General features: G+C 41.6%; 3 protein-coding genes across 4 annotated transcripts in view; 2 read left to right on the top strand and 1 right to left on the bottom strand.

Annotated features, from left to right (window-relative positions):
* Positions 1 to 7306: 7306 nt before the first annotated feature.
* sln (sarcolipin) lies at positions 7307 to 9007 on the top strand. The gene is made up of 2 exons (XM_030109303.1): positions 7307 to 7589; positions 8169 to 9007. The coding sequence occupies exon 2, from the start codon at positions 8313 to 8315 to the stop codon at positions 8406 to 8408; it is 96 nt and encodes a 31-aa protein (XP_029965163.1). The 5' UTR covers positions 7307 to 7589; positions 8169 to 8312; the 3' UTR covers positions 8409 to 9007.
* A 34-nt stretch (positions 9008 to 9041) lies between these two features.
* Positions 9042 to 14424, bottom strand: kbtbd3 (kelch repeat and BTB (POZ) domain containing 3). Its single transcript, XM_030109302.1, has 9 exons — positions 14198 to 14424; positions 13952 to 14117; positions 13218 to 13400; positions 12112 to 12285; positions 11736 to 12026; positions 10870 to 11112; positions 10475 to 10765; positions 10210 to 10359; positions 9042 to 9297 (listed from the first exon to the last, which is right to left on the bottom strand). Exons 2-9 carry the CDS (start codon positions 14111 to 14113, stop codon positions 9175 to 9177), a joined length of 1617 nt encoding a protein of 538 aa, XP_029965162.1. The 5' UTR covers positions 14114 to 14117; positions 14198 to 14424; the 3' UTR covers positions 9042 to 9174.
* Positions 14425 to 16729: 2305 nt separating this feature from the next.
* Positions 16730 to 19721, top strand: part of fam168a (family with sequence similarity 168 member A) — a 28656-nt gene continuing 25664 nt past the window's right edge. For both annotated transcript variants that reach the window (XM_030108112.1, XM_030108111.1), the window contains exon 1: positions 16730 to 16891. The gene's annotated coding sequence lies outside the window, so the exon portion shown is untranslated. The remainder of the gene's footprint in view (positions 16892 to 19721) is intronic.

Raw genomic sequence — 19721 nt, 5'->3', positions numbered from 1 at the left:
CCTCCTGTATGCGTTCCCTCCGGCCTGCCTCTTGACCCCATTGCTGCGCAGGGTGAGGGTGCAGGGTCTCCACATGATTGTGGTAGCCCCAGACACCCCGAGTGCCAGGTGGTTCCCGGACCTGGTCCAGTTGGCTGTCACAGACCCGTGGCTGATCCCCGACGGGTCCGACGCTTTACTGCAGGCAGGGGGCGCCCTCCGGTCTCGCCCCGTCCTGGGCAGGAGACTCTTTGCCTCGAAGCTGAACGGGTCAGACTAGTGGGACTAGATCTTCCCCCAGCTGTGGTTTCCACCATCCAGAGTGCCAGGGCCCCCTCTACTGTCAGCGCTTACAGGTCTCGGTGGCATCTTTTCACGTCATGGTGCTCGGAGCGGGGTTTGGACCCGATCTCCTGCGCCATCGGCGGGGTGCTGGAGTTTCTACAGGCTCTGTTGGACAGTGGTCAGGCTGCATCCACTCTCGCAGTGTTTGCATTGGCCATCGCGGCGGGCCATCCTGGCTTCGGCCGCTTTTCTGCACGCAGTCACCCGCTGGTGAAGCGGTTTCTGCGTGGGGCGTGTCGGCTGCGGCCGCCCCCCAGGCATGTGGTTTCCCCGTGGGACCTCCACACGGTGTTGGGTGGTCTGAAGGGGCCCCCCTTCGAACCTTTGGAGCAGGCGGAGGACTGCTTTCTCTCCTTTAAGGCTGCCCTTCTGTTGGCGCTGGCATCCGCCAAGAGAGTTGGGGGTCTCTGCGCCCTGTCAGTCCATCCCTCCTACAAGGTGTTCAGTCAGGATGGGGGACTGGTTCATCTTTGGCCTAACCCGGCCTTTCATCCCAAGGTGATCACTTCGGACTTCCGCTCACGAGTGATCCGGATCAGGACACTTGGCTCCCTGCCTGGCTCGTCAGGGGACGACCCTTGGCCGCGGCTGCTGTGTCCGGTTAGGGCTCTGCATTGCTAAGTTGAGTGCACAGCTGGCTTTTGCACTACGGACCAGCTGTTTGTGCAGTTGGGGACCAGGGGGCGTAGAGCCCCGCTGTCCTCCCAGCGTCTCGCCCACTGAGTTGGGGGCGCTATTGCAGCTGCCTACGAGGCTCTGAATCGCCCGGCACCGGTGGTGATCCGCGCTCATTCGACATGGAGCATGGCTGCCTCTGCAGCCCTGTGCAGAGGCAGTGGTGGGTGACATCTGCCAGGCTGCTTCCTGGGGCTTCCGCATCCACTTTTTTGCATTCATATCTGATGGATATATGCACAGATACTGTGGCCATGTCGGTTCTCACCATGAACAGGCGTTCTGTCGCTTAACCGCGTTGGCTCTCGTCCGGTCCGGCTTTTGCCTTCCCGTGGTGGGTCGCGGACCCTGGGTTTCATTCTGCCTGCCTTTGTGACTCTGTCTCGGCCGGCGTGTGTGTGCCGCTGTTACTATGCTTGTACACGTTGCAGGCGGCGCCTCGGTGCGAGGCTGTGCCGCTGTGTTTGGAGGCTTTGGTGGGGCTGTTCTGGACGTACAGCCTGCCTGCTTCTTTTTCCACGCCAATCCTGTCAGCACACCAGCTGGACTGGAAAAAAAGGATTTTATTGCACTTCAAAGTCAGGCGAAATTGGCTTTTATTTACAACAACGGGGAACTTTGGCAATGAATTACAGGAAAAGTACACAGTAGAAGTACTTCAAAGTCCTTGTACAAATAATATGTAATGTGTTAAGTATAGCAGTACTGATTTTGTGAACTACTTATTGAAAAAAGGATTTTAATGCACTTCAAAGTCAGGCGAAATTAGCTTTTATTCACACCAACGGAGAACTTTGGGAATGAATTACAGGAAAAATACACAGTAAAAGTACTTCATAGTAATTGCACAAGTAATATGTAATGTATTAAGTACAGCAGTACTGATTTCGTGGACTACTTATTGAAAAAAAGGATTTATTGCACTTCAAAGTCAGGCGAAATTGGCTTTTATTTACAACAACGAGGAACGTTGGCAACAAATGACAGGAAAAGTACACAGTAAAAGTACTTCATAGTACTTATGCAAGTAATTTGTAATGTATTAAGTCCAGCAGTACTGGTACTGGTTTTGTGGACTACTTATTGAAAAACAGGATTTTATTGCACTTCAAAGTCAGGCGAAATTGGCTTTTATTTACAACAACAGGGAACTTTGGCAACAAATTACAGGAAAAGTACACAGTAACAGTACTTCATAGTACTTGTGCAAGTAATCTGTAATGTATTAAGTACATCAGTACTGATTTTGTGGACTACATATTGTAAACAAGGATTTTAATGCACTTCAAAATCGGGCGAAATTAGCTTTTATTCACACCAACAGGGAACTTTGGCAATGAATTACAGGAAAAGTACACAGTAAAAATACTTCATAGTCATTGTACAAGTAATATGTAATGTATTAAGTAAAGCAGTACTGATTTCATGGACTACTTATTGAAAAAAAGGATTTTATTGCACTTCAAAGTTAGGAGAAAATGGCTTTTATTCACACCAACTGGGAACTTTGGTGACAAATTACAGGAAAAGTACACAGTAAAAGTACTTCAAAGTCCTTGTACAAATAATATGTAATGTACTAAGTCCAGCAGTACTGATTTTGTGGACTACTTATGGAAAAAAAGGATTTTATTGCACTTCAAAGTCAGGCGAAATTGACTTATTTACATCAACAGGAAACTTTGGTAACAAATTACAGGAAAAGTACACAGTAAAAGTACTTCAAAGTACTTGTGCAAGTAATATGTAATGTATTAAGTCCAGCAGTACTAATATTGTGGACTACTTATTGAAAAAAAGTATTTTACTAGACTTCAAAGTCAGATAACAATGGCTTGTGTTACTATGTCTAATGAACTTTGGCAACAAATGAGAGGAAAAGTACACAGAAATCATACTTCATAGTGTTTATGAAATTAATATAATTTATGAAATGCAGTAACATATAATGTATTACATGCAGTGAGCTGTGTTCCATACTGCTCCACTTTTTTTTTTAAATGGGTTTTGGAACGGTGTTACCGTAATGCTCGGTGTATTTGCGCACAGCTAGTGAACGTGCGGCTCATTTGACAGCGGGCTAAGAAGTGTAGGCTCACTTGACCACAGTGAAATTTTGACAGCTACGCAAAAACTCGCCAGCTGACTGAAAGAATGAGGAAATGGAACCGCGCGTGTGGCTGAAAGGGGGCGGAGCCAGAGAGAAAATCCAGGGTTGACTGAGAAAAACCTGCTTCTGCCCAGGTTAGAGTCACGGAGTGTGTTACTGCGGTAACTTGACCGACAGTTTAAGTTACCTCTCCTAGTGGAACAGGCTGGAGTTACTCGTCTGTCTCTGGTTTGAGTTCTCTCCCTTTGCGTAATTGAAATCTCAGAGTTTCCCTCATTTCCGGGTTATTGAACTCAGAGTTTTCTTAAAACCTGCTTGGTGATACAGACCCTGCAGTTGCACTCAAGTAAAATTTAAGTTTCTTTTACCTGGTGGAGTCTGTGCTGGAGCTGTGGCAGTGCTAGAAGCCAGTCTTTTCTTACTTTCTGGAAGATCCTGCTCAATTGTTGCTCACTAAGCATCTGGCGGAGTAATGGCGGACAAAACGAAACCTAACTAAATCAGGCCAGCCGGAGCGTGCATTATGTCATTCCTTTCAAATTCTCCCCCAAAAAATTGTGGTGCCAAACCGGCACTGCTACTTTCAAGTGACAATTTAGCGCTGTTAGAGGTACTTGCAATGAATAAATAAGTATTTTTAAAGTTGAAAAACTCCTTAATGCACCTTTAACATGTGCTATATCCAGCATGTGTTTACACACCCCACCGTCACTCGTTAACATGGGAACCAGTTAATCCATAACACTGGCCGGGCGGTCGCTACTAGTCAGAGCTCTTTGAACAGCTCGCTGTTGCACAATCTGAGGCCATCTCGCCTCTCTCGTGTTTGGTGAGCTCTGAGGATGGCTCGTTTTAAGGAAAATGAGGATGTAGCTCTCAGTTTTCCTGACAGTCGTAAAGAAAGAGAGATCAGGTTTGAAGCTATGTGTTTCAAGGATGAGAAATTGACCCGGAAGTCTGGATCTGTGAATATGTTTTTATTTTACCCACGTCTGTTATGGCAATTTTAGAAAATGATTGTGTATAAAATTCTTATAATGCACTTTTTGAACCCAGATTTTGCAGGACCGCTCAGTCTGTATTTTTAGTTAACTTTAAGGTAAATTTACACTGTTAAGTTTGAAAAGGGGCAAGGTTCTTAAATTAAAGGTTATTTATCTTCACGTTACTGAATTATTATTATTATTTTTTTTTTTGTTTCCCTGCTCTGTTTTTGTTTGTATTGCACTCATCAGCAGAAAACCCATCAAACTGTTCGAAGACAAAATTGCAGATTTTACAGTCTCTAATTTTTCAATGTTTTTGTTTTACAGGCTGAAATGGAAGCAGCTGACTGACACAAGGAATCTTCAATCAGGTATGTGTATTCAGTACATCTATAAAGCCTGTAAAATATATCTGCACATTGTGCCTGTTGTTTGAAATCTGATGTGAAATGAATCTAGACCAATTACGTCTTGTAAACATCTGCAAGACAGGCTGGAGGACTTCCAAGATTCAGCAGTATCATGCAAACAATGCTAGTTAATAACAATGTTTCCTTCCTCTGTAGGAACTACGAGAGCTGGTACTGTGATCGTTTGAGCTGAGACCCTCTAACAACTACTCTGTCTACGAACCATCAGAACTAAATGACACAGTGAGTCTTTCAGCATACACCATTGATGGGAACTAAATATTGACCGAGAAAAGGTTTATTTTGATCACAGAAGTAGAAGATTAAATGTTATCTGAAATAACGACCAGTAAATAGGGATAGAATACTCAAAATTATTCAGGATTTCCGAAGAAAGGGGATGTAAGTCAGTATTTCTTTTCAATCAAATTAATTATTTAAATTAAATTAATGTGAGATATGTGCTGTACGACACCCTGTGTGGATTAAATAATCTCTGTTAGCATGCCACAGATTAAAAAACATCAGTAGTAAATGTAGATTCTGGGCTTTATATTTGGATTATATCGGGTCATGTAAAACGCAAATCATTTGATTTAACTGTTTACAAATTTGAGTACACTATATATTCCTCTTTGTGAGATTTGAGATTCTAAAATAAGAGCTTTGGGAAATAGATTAATTCTTAAAAATAGCTATAATATAATTTCTCTTTCAAATATTCCAAATTTTCATCTAAAAAAATCCAATAATAAGATAATAATTAAACCTGAGATCAAATTTTTCAAAACTGCTTCAGTACTTTCTCATAAAAAAGAATGCCGAAGTGGCCTTCAAGAGGTCTTCCTTCAATTTATAAAACATTTCTGTTGTTTTCCTTAGATGCCACAGCCAGATGACCCAGAGATTGGAGACCTACCAGTTGGGCTCCTCCTGATCAGTGCTGGATCAACAGACACTGTTGTCCTCTGCTCCGACAAGGTTGCTGTTGTTCTTAAGGGTAACATTGTGGTTGATTTTCCCACGCTGGCTGAAGGGTATGTCATGTTTTTTGGACTGATTTATGCACTGCACCCGAGTTACCCAAAAGACTTGACCAATACATTTGACTTTTTCCAAAAAGTCTTGATGGGGCCTGCAGGATGGGAAGTTGAGGCCGAGGGTCTTGAGCCTCAAAAATGACCTAATGGCAGTTGAGTAACTGGAATTCCATGTAACATGTTGAACCATGTTAGGTTGACAAATGTGATTGTAACCCACTGAAAGATTGTTTGATCATTGTTGTCCAACTTAAAGTTTGAATTGTTACTGTTTTAGATCAATGTGTGGAGTTTAGATAAGGTCAGCCATTTTGCTACACTTAAAAGTTTCTGTATATTTAATGTTTAAAGTGTTCAAGTGTCATTTGACCATGTGAGCAGAATTCAGTCACTTTCTTGTGCCACTACACATTTTTTTGGATTTTGCTTTAAGGGAACACTCAACAACAAGCAGGTAGAGACTCCTGACTTCTCTTTACTGTGAATCCAGTAACTTCAACTGTGTTCCTGAAATCACTGAACTTTTGATTGATTAGTAATAATTGAGGTTTCGTATGTGTATCTTCTACTGAAAAGTGTGAGAAGGTAGGATTTTCTGATTGGAAAAAAGTTCAGAGAGAACTGTCTGACTGATCATCATGCTGTTCATCTCAGGCAAATACATAAATATACACAAGTTTTTGGTTTCAAATTTGAAACTCAGGATAACGTTCTGATTCTTGTGTGGCATGATACCCTGGTCAATTGCCAAAGCTATTAAACTTGCTTGATTTGCCAAACAGTTTCGCAGAAGCATTGTTGTGTAATGTTTCAGATAGTTAATAAAGTGACTTGCACTTGAAATTTACTGTCCACTCACATTGTGTGTATCTGGAGTGTGTTTTGAGTTAAAGCAACTTTAAAATATGTATGTAAAAGTACTTGAGCTTGCTGTTTTGAGTTTGAATTACCCTTTTTTTTTAATTATAGGAAAGTTTGCATAGCTGAATTTAACTAAAAAAAGTCAAGTCAACATTACTCAAAAAAAGTATTTACAGATAACATAAAAATAGTTTTGGTAGAGCTAAACAAAAAAATTGAGTCAGGGAAAACTTAATTTTCATTAGTGAAGATAACTGAAAAATGTAACATTATGATTACTTAAAAAAGATTTATCTCTAACTTGTAAAACTGATTACGTGTCACTTAAAATAGCTAAGTAGCTTTTGCCTAAGAAAAAAAAAAGAGGCTTCCTTTTGAGTTAGTATCACAAATTTTTTTGATGTAATCAGTTTCAACTATTTTTTTTTTTTTAAATTTCAGTTAACTTATCGCGTTTTACGGCGTGCTGGAAAATGCCCGTAGGCTTTATTGGTTGCACAATTTCTGCAGCCCTCGGTGTGCATACTTTCAAGAATTTACCCTCACAGTGTGGTTTTCACACTGCTTCACTAGTAATCTGTTAGCTGGCTGGTCATCGGCATGGCTTTCAGCTGCTCTCCTTGTGTTGCCACAGCTTCTATTACTAAAATAAGTCAACTAACCCATGCCAGCTCCGTCATTCATCCCTGTCTCTGAGCCTAGTTCCTCCCCTGATACTGCATGATACTGTTACACTTTCCCATATTCATCAGATGATACAAGTATTGTGTTTGGAGCAACTGTAATCCATCAAGCATCTGCAATAATGCTTTATAAATAGTCCCTCCCGTGTGCGTGCGTGTGTGTTCGTGTGTGTGGCAGAGACACTCTGTATGGTTACGGGTGGTAAACACTTCAGTGGACCAGATTATGGAAAACAGCACGCTTGATTGGTTGTTTTGTTGGCGTCTGACATCAGTCAGTGTGTATGTGAGCCATGGGCGGTCCGCTGAGGATGACTACTTTAGGAGAAGGCCTGCCCCCCCCCCCACACTGAAAGCAGAAAACTGGACGACAGACGCTCCGAAGAAGAACAAGTGAGAGACTTCCAAGAAGAAGACGGCAGGTTGCTTTATCGTAGGCCAATACAAGAACGCATAAAGATCTTTGGTTTTGTTTCAAAATCAAAGCCTAAAGAAGCAAGGTAAGCAAGAATGGAAGTCAGTATTGAATAATTAAGCTTTTTTTTTCGTAAGTAGAGCCAAAAATGGAAGGTTAGTAAAAGTAATGGTGCGTGTGAATGTGGCCTCTTCATGCATCATGCTCAGCAATGTGTAAACCAGTCACATGTGTACTTCTGTATTATTGTGAGCACTTCGGTTGAGCATGGCATGTGAATGTCGGGGGATAATGTGGCCCCTTTCCTCTGCTGACTGATGGTCACTGTGAACAGACGTGGTAACCCATCTCTCTGATCCCTTGAACCTGTTGTAGCAAAGGCAGATCACAACAACACATAGCATGCCTCCCTCCCTCCCTCCCTCTCTCATTCACGCACACACTTAGCTCTGCTTTTACTTATCCGACTTCCACGTCTTTATATTTCCTTAGAAAGGTGCAATATCATTGTTATCTTATGGATTTATGTTTTTAGGGTCCTCTTTCGGAAGACATTTTTAATGCATGCTTTTGAATAAAATCCACCCATAAGCTTTGCTCATTCCTGTAATTGCACCACAAATAATGCTTCATTCCATCTCTGTCTCCACTTCTTCTCTCCCAGGACGTGGATCTACACCCAAAAGTCGAACCACGCATATTACATCAAGAGCCTTTCTCCCTCTTTCCACCCTCCTCCTCCTCCTCCTGCAGCAGCTCCCTTCTCTCCTCGACAGTCTGGTCTACCGTCTCCACCTGAGCTGTAATCATGGACCGCTCGGTGCAGGAGCTGTTCCTCAACTTCATGATCGTCCTAATCACGGTGCTCCTCATGTGGCTGCTGGTGAAAACGTACCAGATTTAAACCACGGAGCAGAGAAGAGATGAGCCGAGAGAGACGTGGAGATGACGGGATGACGGAGGGGGATGTGTGTGTGTGTGAGTGTGTGTTTGTGCACAGGGGAGGCTGCATGGTCGCTGTAAGACGTTGCAGCTGATTGAATGTGGTCCAGACACAGTGTTTACATGTTTTTCATTCAGCAAGGTCACTGGTCTGATGCAGTTCTTTCACATTCAAAAGGCCAATTCTTTGTTTGATGGCTCAAGTAAAAGTCAATGACAAACTCGTCTTTAATCTGCTTTTGTATTGATATATATTTTTTTTCTTTTAAGAGAATTAGGAGGGTGAATAAATTAAAAGAAAATGAATTTGAGCCTTAAAAAAACTGCATAACCAGCTGCTATAGGAAAAACTGCAAAAGCATCACAAACAGTAGTTCGTCCACCACTTCATGTCACTGTGTTATTCATGTGACTTTTGATACACTGAATCATGCTGTTTTGTACACGGTCCCATTTTGACAAAGCAATGAATGTTCATGTACTCATAAAACAAAACGGCGACTCCTGAAGCATCACCTGTATGTTCACTTCTTGTCATTAAACAGTCTTTTGTTAGTTGGATTCATTTTTATGTTGCATAACACCAACCTGGTGTGCATTCACGACACAGGAATGTTTCTGCATCACGTGCAAGGGCTGGAACGCTGGGAGAAACTCATGCACGCAAGTTTTAAATACGCTCACATGTCACTGTGTACATGCAAGCGTGCAGGTGTGTGTGCTGTGCATCACGTCGCGTCACGCCACGGGTCTCTGTATCTGTTGAAGCTGATGAGCTGACAGTGAAACTCGGTGAGCGCCCTGGGCATGGGGGCAACTTCCTCCCACTGACTCCTCCCACTGTAGTACACCTGATCGGGGCACAGGAAAACACACACACACACACACACACACACACACACACACACACACACACACACACACACACACACACACACAATAAAAAAATGTAGGAAAAAGGGGTTAATAAGTGTATATACTAAAAAGAATGAATGCGAACTTGCTCAGAAATGTTGCTATATCTAAGTAATCTATTATCGGTGGTATACTGGTTGTATTGCATAATTATATCAATTGCTCTCGTGGAACTAGAGATACTTTCCACTGGTATGTGCAGGACTCTGCATCGGATACTGCGGTGTGATTTTTATCAATCCAATCAACATCTCATCATTAGAAAACCTCAGCTGGGCTCCTATGATTTGACATTAGGGCCTTATTAAAAACAAGCATGAAGATGAATGTTCAATTCTTCGAAGAAAAACAAGTTAGATTTAAAATAAATTGTCCACATGCATTTCAAAAAAGATGATTTTCCCTGAAAAAGTACTTCATGGTCACTTTTACACTAACGTGACATATATTGAACTGAGGAGTATTATTGATTCTAAAATACTTTAACATTAATAATGTCTATTTAAACATTCTAATATTCTGATGTTGAACATAAAATCATTAACTTCGGAAAAAATAATTAGAAATATTGAATGTAAATTGGAAACAATAAGGACGAAGATTAAACTTTCAGGATTATTTGAAAATATTAGGAATAAAACTGAATTCATACTTAACAATGACCATATTTATAACTTATCAACATTCAATCTGTGGGAGCAAAATTCTATTTAATTTGTGATCTTACAGTATCAGCTCAACTCATCTGTCATGGACTCCACTTTGAGGCCATGAAATCGTGATTCAGAAACCCAGCGTATTCCGCACCAGCTGAAATGTACAAAGATAAGTTGAAGTTTCACTCATACCTGAACTTCATCAGTGATCTCGTCGGGTGAATAGTCTCCACCCAGTATGTAGATCCGATTCCCCGTACCCACTGCACCGGCATTGAACCCAGCACATTCAAATGAGCCTTCACCCTTCCATACACAGGTCTCTGGACAAAAACTGTAGACCTGAACGAAAATCAGAGAACTCGGTTCACAAACCATCCTGAATTTGATCATTTCATACTCATTAAAGAGTGATTTTGTCATTGATTCGCTCATTGGTGACAATCTAATAGTTCACCTTATACGTGGAAAGATCACAGAGGTGCAGCGTACAATTAATTGACACCGCCTTGACAAGAGTGGCGTGGAAGAACTGGCCAAACTCAGCGACCAGGCGGCTCCACTGATCCAGCTGGGCGTCATATTGAAAGAAGCAGTCCAGCGACGGGTTAAAGGAATCTGTGATCTCCACCTCTGAGCCCAGAGTGTAGATGACGCTGCCACAGACACTGGCCTCAGGGTAGAAGATGGCAGTGGGAAGTGAGCTGACAGAGCACCAGGTCTGGGTCAGAGGGTTATAATACTCCACCTGGAGCACAAGAGAGATGACAACAAGCAACAAAATATAACCAATATTTATTACAAAAAAACCCAAACATAGCTTCCAATTTATGAAAATGAAAATGCTTTTACCTCCAGCAGACTGGGAGATCCCCCTCTGGAGCCGGCGGTGCGTCCCCCGATGACATACACTCTGTCCAGGCAGGTCACAGCTGTGTGCATGGTTCTGGGCTTCAGCATGGCCGGAGCTGGTGTGCAGGTTAAGGTCACGGGACAGAAGCACCAGACTTCATCCGTGGCCTCATGGAATGGTTCAGCCACATGGAGACGTATTGCCCGACAGCAGTTCCCACGACAGCCTCCTGTGACAAACATCTGAGAGCCAGTCGACAGCGGAAAAGATGGTGACTGTTAACACTGTAGCTGACTGTTCAGCAGACCTGTACAGGAAATCTGATGAGTCTGATTTGGGATCAACAGGTCCACAATATTGATCAAAGCAGTTTGGATTTGACAAAATCCTGAATGCTGATTAGTATTTATTTTTTTTTTTTTTTTATGGCGAGTGAACAGAAAGGCTCAGTGCAGCTGCTCCTCAGTATGTTGGCCACTCACAACTTTATCAAGGCTGTAGGAAGCAAGGATGCTAAGAATGCCTGCAGCACCCCCTGTCGGATGTCAGAGGATCTGTACCACAAGAATTTAAAGCAGGAATACAAATGAATCTCCACCACTACAAATCAAAAACACATTTGCATAATTTTTGCTTTGTATTGAATAATTTTTTCTCTCTAAGAAAAAATAAATAAATAAGGAGGTCAAAAAGTAATATTTCCCAGACCTTCTCATGAGAGTTGAAAATACAAATTCTTTCTTACTGTAGTTAAATAGAGGTTAAGGGTTTCTGAATCCAACCTGTTTGATGTCCTGAATATGTTTTGCTTTATTTTGTACATTTTTTTAAAACATTAAAGGTCTACCAGATTGTACTATTGTACCTTCTCTGCATAGCCGGTGAGAAAAGACCCTGGAGGGTCTGGCATGGTGGCCATCTCCTCTCTCTGTGTCGTTCCCAGTTCCTTCCATCGGTCGGTATCCAGACAGTAGCAGAAGGTGTGGCGGATCTCTCCATTCTCCTCCGTCTTGTGGATGTAGATGTAGCTCTGTGTGGTGGCGGGCCGGGGGTCGTTCAGCAGTCCGTCGTACTGAGTCTGTCTGCTCTGTGCTTCTGAGATCAGCGCTACGCAGGACTCGTCATCACAGAGGAGGGCTTCCGAATCACGAAGGTTCTGGGATCACACAGGAAAGCTGGGCATATGAAAACACTACAAGTAACGTCAAATTAAGAATCCGATTTCTAAAGTGGGCCTATACCGTTAGTGTAGCTGCGGGCAGATGGTGAAGTCGGGTTAAAGACAACAATCCTGGCAAAAGTTTTTGTCTTTCGGGGAGATTGAAGCAAATCCATCTGAGAAGTGACACCACGACGGCCTCCTCGCTGGGCACCTTGAGGGCATCTGACCTCAGACAAGGCTCCAAGACGTTCAACTGAGGAAGCAATAGAAACAATGAAAAGTGACTGAGAACAGATGAGAGCTTGTTCCTCTTCTGATTTGGATTATCAAACTAGAAAACGAATACCAGAAGCCTTTGGTTACAGCTGTCCAGAATGAATTACACATAGAATTTGGAGGCATATGATATCCACCTCTATTTCTGATATGCTATTTTACTCTCTTATGACTAGTAAACTGGATTTATTTAGACTTAGATTTTTCAAGTTCAAAATAACTCAGTTTTTTTAAATATCTGGCTCTTTATTATTTTTGTGTGATGTTACTGAGAAGCACAAGTCATAGATATATATGTTGTCTTACATTGTAACGCAGAATTTCTGAGGTCCATCACAGTGACTAGAGCTCTCTTTCTTTGCTTTCTGCCAGTGTTTCAATTTTCTAGATATCAGAAATGAAATAAGATTTATGGCTCTGAGAAGTACAGATGCCAAATTCCTCATAGGTGACAGGACAAGTATACCCTCTAGTACAGGTTTTCCATCACTTTAGATGATGAGGCAGTGTTATAGAATTTGAAAGTCTGAGGTGTTATACAGTTTGATGTGAAGAGAGGTGTCATTATCTGTGATCTTAATAATTTTTTTCATGTTTTTTTCTCAGTGGAACAAACTACTGCTCAGATAAAGAGGTTGAAATAATTGCACCAGCTCAACGAATGAATTTACTAAGGATTTCAAGGTCATGAGAAATAAAAGACTATTTAAAAAATAGTCTAGTTCCACATGATATAAATTAAACTATGAAACAGCAAAGGTTTGGCAATATGTTTCAATTTCAAGTATTAGCAACATGAAAATAAACAAGGCTATTAAGGTTTTGATACACTGGATCATCTTCACAGATATGCCCAAAGTTTTCCAATGTGTGTGCAACCAATACTCATGTAGAATCTTTATTCATTACCTGCATTTCCATGAAGTCCTCGGTTTGTGAAAGGTCAGAAAAGTTCTCAACTACAAATTCATTGGCACTCTGAAGGAGAGAGGTTGAGCCGTACGCCTCCGCCAGGGAGAGAAGGGACAGACAGTTACAAAGATCCATGGTTCCGATCAAGAAGTCGCTGCACGCTTTGGACAACACAGGCACCTGAGAATGTAGCAATGACAATGAGGAAATATTTAAGGTGGATAAATGATTCGGAGGAATAGGCTGGATTATTATGAACACAAAGAAATCTTCTAACATAACCACAATATTTATCAGTGAGTGCAATCTTGATGTTGTGTTTACTTGGTTATTCCCAGTGCATTACATCCATGTACACCCACACGGGTGTCTCCACTCACTTGATTAGACCTCTGGTTTGATTGAAACAGGGTGGTGATGTGCTCGAAATTAAACAAGCCACACTGATGAGTTATGGGAATCACCATAGCAATCACACTCTGCAGGTGATCAGCTGAACCTATTATATAGTCTAATATCTTTCCGTTGAGAAGGCTCCATGGGGCCAATTTCAGCGTCTGCTGATTTTAGCGATGCATATCAAAAAGCTGCAGTTACATTGGTACACTTTCTCTTCAAAAAAAAGGCTTGTGTATGGCATTTTACATGAAGTGCAATATCAGAATGTTATATTTCCAGAGGTAACAGGACTGGAGACAGATAGGGGGAGTACGTCATGCTTACAAATGTACCTGTAGAAAGGATGAGAGCTGAAACAACATGTCCACATTGCCATCGCTGATGAGCGCCTCTCCTGAGTAGGCAAAGTCCAGGAAAGCGCTGACTGCCACTGGACACTGGTTCCCCAGTGTAACTGAGCCATCATCACGCTCACGCATGTCCACCTCAAACATGGCCCTAAACACACACAGCATGACACAAACATCATTAGAAAACTGGCAATTCGGAGAGAGATAGATAAATAGATACACTGATACCTGAAGAAATCACTACATGCTGCGAGAACACAGCGATGGCAAGGGAAACTCTGTTCCTGGACTTTAATGGTGAAGTCAAACAGCAGGCCTCGCTCCCTGAGAGATCTGAGCAGGCTCAGGAGCTGCAGTCCATGGGACTCAGACACCCGCAGAAGAGTCCGGCGCTCTGGGATCCCGTTGCATCGTGGAGCACAGCCAGGTTTGTTCCCGGGATCTGCATCAGTCAAAGCAGAGGTCGGCTCTTGCTGTTCATCCATCCTGGCAAGACAGTACAAAAAAACTGGATCAATATTTGCAATGCAGTAACTGTGTATGTCTGACACTACCGGAGATGTGCTGGAAAGAGTCACATATTATGCAAAAAAATGCATCTGGAAAAGACATGGAAAAGAAAACGCAAGGCTAAAAACACCTGATTTCAATACTTCAACTCTGAGGGATGTCACTGCACATTCAGTATCTTCCTCGCACCGTCGTGTTATTCATTGTACGCACAATACATGCGATGCTAAAACTTACACATATGTAGCACCCAGAATACCTCAGAGATACATAGTTAAGTGATGTGAAGCGGGACAAATCTTCCTCACAGCGTCAGCACCTCGGACAGCTCATGCCGTTCCAACTTCCGGAATAGAGAACTCACGCGAGGATTCAAGCGGCTGTTGTGTTTTGGTTCGTTTTTTTCCCATCTATTTATTTATTTACTATTTAAAAGCATTTGAATTTTTTGCTGTACATGATGGATTATTACAACCAAATACAATAAATGTGTTATTTTACTAGAATATTGAATTCTATTGTGCGTGACGTTCTGTTGTTGTTATCGGATGGAAGCGGCGCAATGACTGCTGGGAAATGCAGTTCTTCAATGGGTTTGAAGCTTTGCAGGGCCTTCGACGTGAATAAACGTTACTTTTGACTATCTGTTTAATCACAATAAAAGAAATTCAATTAAATAAGACCAAAAATTAGTTGTTATTCAATTTTCGGAGGGGAAAATATCTGAAAACAATCATCAAGTTGAGCGATCTTGAATGTAAATGTGGTAAAATCTTAAAGTACAAAAAATATTTAACAAAGCAATGTAGGAAAAAAATATTTCAAAAATACCGATGAGGCGTTTGCATTCAGCAGATGTGAGACAGTGCATTGTTTCTGTGCGTACGTATGTGAGCATATTCAAATTCATATTTTGACATAATTTGACAAACTGGGTTGATAATGATAAAAGAAAAAAGAGAAATCATTATATCACATAAAAATAAATACATCAGTGCTTTTCTGTTTTTTGTTTTTTACAGCCATAAAATATATATCTCATATAAGATAATGACAAAATAAAAATAGTTTAATTATAACTTGTGAAATAATTGATGATGATGGTGATGATGATGATGATGATCATGATGAAGAGTTGTACGTTTCTAATATTAAATCTAAACATATTTTCATTGTGATCATCATGGCCTCTAGTGAAGAAAACATCAGAGTTTTTCAAAATTCTGAACATTTTAAAACACTAATGTATTTTTTCAACACAGTGATTTTGCTGTGTTAGAAACATAGTGCTGTAGAACTGTTGCATTGGATTCTAGTGCTTTGCGACACACCTGCATAATCTGTTCAACGGGTTTTGATTATTGTATGAATTCATAAAAACTTAATGGATGTTGCTTACTATTTCTTTTGCAACCAAGTAATCTCTATGTTTGTTTGTTTGTTTTTTAAAGATTATTTTTTTCTTTCCCTTGTTAAAAATAAAGTACATTTTGTCTGATTTGTGTAACATTACATTGAACCACTCTGTATCAGGGTTTGATGCTGTGTGATTTGTGGCCACTGGATGGCGCTAAATCATTGAGTGAAACAATCACTGCTCGTTATGCACGAGGCCACAGCATTGACTGTGAACTAGTGAACATGAACTTCTCCTCATGCTGCAGTACTGTTTCACTACCACAGAGCTGCTGCTGCTGACCAAATGACACACTTTCCTGTCTGAAAACACCCATCACAAAGACATGGAGCAGCTTCTGCAGGCCTACATCACTAACAGAAATTTTTTTGGGGGGAAAAATGGAAAGAAAGATTAAAGTATGAGTTTCACATAATTAAAAAAAAGAGCTGAGTGAGCAAATAATGAAGTTATCTGGCATCTTTGATTGAGCACATGCACAAAAGCATAAAAGAAGGAAGTAAATCAATAATATTTTTGGATAACACGATTGCTGAAACGTGTGTAAATGCTTTTTTTAACACGATATTTCTTCATTCTGGTAAGAGACGGAAATACAAGATCAGGAAATCCAACATGAACAAAGAAACACATTCCTCTGTCCTGATGCCTCTGTGTGAAATCAATTGATTTCTTTATTATTGGAGGCTCTCCACTTCACGTTATCTGTGGGTCGGTAGCCCCCTCCCTCCGTCTCTCTCCTTGCATCCCTGCATCCCTCCGTCCCTCCCCTCCTCCCTCCCTCCATCCCTCCCTCCCGGCAGTGCATCCCCATCCCCCACACGGTGGCCGTCTCTCCGGGTGAAAGCTGTCTTCCCAGCGCCACTGGCCCGACAAAACGCTGCCGTAGCCGAGCCAGTCCGCACCGAACACACACGGGACAGAGAGCACGTACGCACACTGGGGGAAAGGAAAGAGAAAACAAATCCTTCTCGTTGGTCGACCGAGTGATTTCGGTAAGTGTTGGTTGTGGAGGGCAGGAGTGTCCATGTGTCGACTTGCTGGTTGTTTTTTTTTTCTCCTCCGTATCCCTTCAATTGTCCTCCGCGGCGGCTACAGCGGCGAACTAGCGGGCTAAGCTAAACAGCTAGCTCAAACAGCGGGGCTGGAGCTGGCAGTTGGGAAACCATCGATGTTTTATCAACTTAAGTCATCGGAGTTTAAGTGGTTAAAGTTCCAGCTGTTGTTGTCCCCGGTGAGACCCATTCTGTGAGGGGTCTCCATTGTCGTTTCGCTAATCTAAACCAATGCTAGCTCGCTAATTAGCGATGTGAACGGCGCGTGCGGAGGGATGCGGGGATGCTACGGCGGGTTAGCGGGGAAGCTAAGCTAACGTTAGGATTATGTGACGGATTCCTGCATCGGAATGGTCGAATCGCCATGCTAACGGGGAGCTAATCTACCAATAATTGGCAAGATGGCATCTCGGAGTTGTTATCTTGAAATCGGCGGATTTTCAAAATGGTGTCTTAAGCTTGTTTGAGTGTGACCATTTTTGTCCAACCATTGCTGTTTTGGCATTGATCGCTATCTGAGGTATGCAGCGGACTGCCAGAGCATGCCACACTCCGAGGGTTAGGACTACGTGTTAAACATCGATGTGGTGGTAAATTCACCGGAGTTTCAAGCCTCGGTCTCGCAGCTTCGAGCCGCCGGCGTGATGGAGGAAAAAGTGTGTTTTGGGGTCGTTTCTGACAGACTTCTGACGAGTGTGTCTGCTGCATGTGACAAAGTGTGCAGCCTGTCCGGATGAAGGAAGACCGTGTGGACATTATTGAGATCTTATAAAATAGTCACATTGGTCACTTAAACGAATCTGTTTATTCTCTCTTAACAAATACATATGTTTTAATGGCGTCCTTATACTTTTATTATAATAAACCTCTATCTTTTAGCACACGTGTAATTAGGGCTGCATGGTATCAGATACATATGTGGTAATGTTGTGTATTGCATCAAGACTGCAATGAATAAGCAAAACTTGACTATTTATTCTTAATTAATCTGTATTTACAAATAATGTCGTTCTGGGGCTCAATTTTAACCCCAAAACAACGTGGTTGTTTCCTCTTTGCTTTCTTTCTTGGGATTGGTGATCACATGTGTCCACCTTTCCCCACAAGAAGCATTTTTTAGAGTAGAACAAATTTTTTACTTTGTTGTATAAAGTCTTTTTTTTGTTGTGCTTCTGGTTTGTTTCTACCAGCTTACAGTGTGGTGTTGAAATAATGGAGTAAAAGTATCTACTGCAGTATGGCTCCACCTGATTTGCTAAATATGTTGAAATGCAAAGTCAACTTAAGTTCAATTTGTTGCTATGTGTTTATTCTTAGTGTTGATATTTCACATTTGCAATATATTGTGCAACTATACAATAGCTTTTCCTTGGTTGCATTTATCTGAGGGTTCAGCTGCATGAAGTTAATGTTTACACATACATCACCGTTTACACTTCTTGCTTTGTTAATGGTTAAATTTTAAAAGACATCCTCCGTTCTGAACTTGCTGACTTAAACATATCTGTACCAGTCAGCACAATACTTTTCTCTTTCCTCATTGACGTTCCTTCTTAATTGTGCTGTCTAGGGTTGTGTTTTGCATCAGGATGCATGGGTAAAAATGGGATGTTGAAAGTTATGCATTTTTCTTATGGAATAAAAAGGCGAGTTCAGGTTTTTAGAAATATATTTAGGCAAATTAAATTTTTCTTTGTGGCATAATCATGCTGCTTTGCACTGGGAAAAAAAGGAATGTTGAGCTGCCATGTAAAACTGGCACGAATAGTCAACCTTATTGATGTAACCGATGATGAAAATTCGTCGGCTGGATTTTTACATTTTATTTATTTATTCTTTTGGATGGGACACTGCATATTATTGGACAAACTGTCCGTGAGTTTTCATGAGGTAGCTGTTAATAAGCTTGATTTAGCACAAGGCTAAATTTCATCAGTGTGTTTTTTGTTGACTCGTCATCTTGTGTCCAGAGGATACATCAGTTTCTCCACATCTCATTCATTGCAGATGTGAAATGCACTGCTGTGCATGCAGACTGCACGGTGTTGCGTCACCCTGGAGTTGCCTTTTCTTCATTTGCATAAAGTCGAATTCTGAATTAGTATCGCAAAACTTTTGTAAAATGTCTAATCTAGCTGTAGTGGAACAAAAAATAGGAGGGCAGGTTCAGCAACTGCACAACTCATTTCTCGCCTCAAATGTTTTCTGAAATGTTTTTCGCTGAACCGCTTTATCAATAAAATAAGAGTCTGCGACGGAGCCATCACGTGGTTCATGTTTAAACTCCAGGAGCAGACAACCATAGTCATCTATTTATCGTATAGATGATGTTGATTTGTCTGTGCTTTATCTCTACTTGGACCTAGTTTTGATCATTGTGTTCACTCTCTTTTTTTCTTTTTGATCACATGCAGCTTTACCAACAGAACGGTTTCAGAACGGACCAGCTTCACTTGTTTTCGGCCATTCTCTAGATTTTTGTTCTGTTGGCTTTTAGCTGCCATTTGTGAAGTGATGTTGAAATCATGAAATGCAGTCGGGTTTCATCACAGTGTACAGCAGCCAGGGTTTGACCTGATTGGCCACACAAACCTCACTGCAGTTGTGATGTATCTTGCGTCTTTCTTTCATTTTAGTATTCCTTCCCATCCAAGATGAAGTCGGGCCGTTTGTGGACGCTTCTGATCTTTAGCACTAACCTGACATGTGTGAGATATGATCAGGTAATTGGAGATGTAATCAGACCATAATAGGGAGGGGGATTTAACTT

The sequence above is a fragment of the Salarias fasciatus genome, chromosome 14 (genome assembly GCF_902148845.1).
Source record: "Salarias fasciatus chromosome 14, fSalaFa1.1, whole genome shotgun sequence".
Lineage (NCBI taxonomy): Eukaryota > Metazoa > Chordata > Actinopteri > Blenniiformes > Blenniidae > Salarias > Salarias fasciatus.
This window is presented reverse-complemented; position numbering and strand designations above follow the sequence as displayed.

Excerpts from the sequence above, each read along its gene's own strand:
- kbtbd3 (XM_030109302.1), bottom strand. The coding sequence starts at position 14,113 with ATGTTTGAGGTGGACATGCGTGAGCGTGATGATGGCTCAGTTACACTG. Across the intron at positions 10,766-10,869 it reads GATCTCCCAGTCTGCTGGAG|GTGGAGTATTATAACCCTCT; the intron begins GTAAAAGCATTT and ends CTTGTGCTCCAG. Across the intron at positions 9,298-10,209 it reads AGATCACTGATGAAGTTCAG|GTGTACTACAGTGGGAGGAG; the intron begins GTATGAGTGAAA and ends TGCCCCGATCAG.
- sln (XM_030109303.1), top strand. The coding sequence starts at position 8,313 with ATGGACCGCTCGGTGCAGGAGCTGTTCCTCAACTTCATGATCGTCCTA.